The sequence below is a fragment of the Sinocyclocheilus grahami genome, unplaced genomic scaffold (assembly GCF_001515645.1).
Source record: "Sinocyclocheilus grahami isolate Dianchi unplaced genomic scaffold, SAMN03320097.WGS_v1.1 scaffold663.1, whole genome shotgun sequence".
In the NCBI taxonomy this organism is placed as follows: domain Eukaryota; kingdom Metazoa; phylum Chordata; class Actinopteri; order Cypriniformes; family Cyprinidae; genus Sinocyclocheilus; species Sinocyclocheilus grahami.
Genome location: NW_015505842.1, coordinates 144,745 through 146,908, shown reverse-complemented (window position 1 = coordinate 146,908; position 2,164 = coordinate 144,745). Strand labels below are relative to the sequence as shown.

General features: G+C 39.7%; 1 protein-coding gene across 1 annotated transcript in view; it reads left to right on the top strand.

Annotated features, from left to right (window-relative positions):
• Positions 1–1,077: 1,077 nt before the first annotated feature.
• mcrip1 (MAPK regulated corepressor interacting protein 1) overlaps positions 1,078–2,164 on the top strand; it is a 12,834-nt gene continuing 11,747 nt past the window's right edge. The window contains exons 1-2 of the mRNA XM_016242559.1: positions 1,078–1,177; positions 1,575–1,655. Coding sequence (XP_016098045.1) covers positions 1,648–1,655 — 8 coding nt within the window. The 5' untranslated portion in view covers positions 1,078–1,177; positions 1,575–1,647. The remainder of the gene's footprint in view (positions 1,178–1,574; positions 1,656–2,164) is intronic.

The window sequence follows — 2,164 nt, the reverse complement described above, 5'->3', positions numbered from 1 at the left end:
AGATAGCAACAGAGTCTGGGCCAAATCTGGGCTTTTTTCAGTCTTGATTGCAAATGTTTTTTTGTTTTTTTTTAATGTACGATGGATAATTAAAACAAAAATCAAGCGTGTGTATTTATAACATCAATTACTAGGCCTACATTCTTTTTTTCAGAAATGGAAGTAACTTAAAATGTTATTGTGTGTTTGTAATCTTAATATTTTTATCTATAGGCCTATACAGCAGAACTACAGAGCTTCCAGTGGGTTATTTTACGGAGCTGTAAACACGGGAATCTCCGACCGCACGCAATCTTTGACGAACACCCAATTCATATATCAAACTAGGCTATATGTTATTAAATTGCACATAGGCTATATATCAGATTATTTTATTTACAAGTTTCATGTTTGTGTTTATCCCGTTTTTTCCCCCGTTGCATCTGAAAATTACGTTCAGAAACATTTTTTTTTTCAAAGCAGCCCCCCAATAAAAGTGCGGCCCCCCAATAAATTGTGCCTGCCCCCTCTGGCGCCGGCCCTGGTTGCAACTCTTGCGTCAGTAGAACAGGGTGTTCAACGCACCACCGTTTCAGTTTTAAAAAATAAGTTTTGCAACGTTTTGTCGGGGCTGAACGCAGCCCAGGTTGGCTGGTTGAAGTGAGCAAAACCCCTAGCACTTTTAGTGGTAAGATTTATCATGACTGACTAGATGCAACAAGATTTCTTCCTCAACAAACAAACAGGAGACTTCAGGTTCAAGTTGATACTTCAAAAAATGAAAAATCATTCGCAATTCATTTATGAAAACAAATTAAATTAAATGCACGCATGACCCCAGTTCGTTTTATACAAACAAATCTAAGTACTTGAAGGTGAAACCAACGTTTTGTGCATTTCACAATGAATTCATTTCTTATACAAAATACAGAAAAATACAGAAAAATGCGACAAATCGTTTTAATCTAAAAGAATATGGTTTACAAAAAAAACTAGCCCCTTCAATATAGTTTTTTTTCCCTGTTGTATTTGTGTTCCTTTACATGACTGTATAAAAATAATAACAACCCTGTTTGCGCATGCGCCTTTCTCTCAGCTCGTTCGGCTGAACCGGAAATAATTAGTTGGCATTAGCAACGTTTCGGCCGAGCCAGGCCTGAATACAGAGATAGCCGAGGAAAGAGAAACACACAGACAGGTTTGAAACGGTTCATTTGCGTGTTACCCATCATGTGAGCGTTAGTCTGAGTGTTTGGGGATGTGTTCGCTGTGTTTATGCTCAGATTGCACGAGACGTCCGCATCAGTTTCCAACTATGAACACAATGCTAACAGACTAGCTGCTAGCAACTCATAAACAATAACAAACGCCGAGTTGCTGAATTACATCCTTGAATCAAATCCTGTCCTCTCGCTTGTGTCTGTGCAGCGCCTTATGCACCGATACATATAATACACATATATGTTTAAACCATTGATGGTCTCAGATTGATTCGGACATAAACTGTTTAGTCTCCAGTTCTGCTGTCTGTCTGGCTTTTGTTTGTAAAGCAATTGGTGCCTTTTGTCTGAGTTCCTTAAACCTTCTCCCCCCAGAAGACACTGAAGAACAGGCACACGTTCCTGTTGAGCCTCATACTGAGATTGTGAGGCACGAGACTATAACAGAATGACAAGGTAAAGTCATGTGTGTTGTAGTTATTGATGAGATGACACTTCACAAACAGAGAGACTTTAACCGTGAATGCATTATAAGATAGAACCACTGTTAAAGGGGTCATATGATGCTATTTTAAAGATCATTATTTGGTGTAACAGAATATGTTGACATGCTTTAATGTTCAAAAACCACATTATGTTTCAAATACTGTACATTATTGTAGGTCCTCTATGCCCCGCCTCTCTCAAACGCTTCGTTTTCTACAAAGCCCCTCCTTCCGACAAGCGCAGTCTGCTCTGATTGGCCAGCTGACCCAGTGCATTGTGATTGGCCGAACACCACAAGCACTCGTCGAAAATGTAACGCCCCTCACCATAATCGCCAGCTTCTTTCAAAATAAATGTAAAGACAGTTAATAATGTTGTTAGTTTTACCTTCAGTTCAAGCTGGAAAGGGGAACAGAGTCGTGTGACAGACACAGTGATGAAGCAGTACACAAGCCGCGGTTAAGACAGCTGACGTGCTA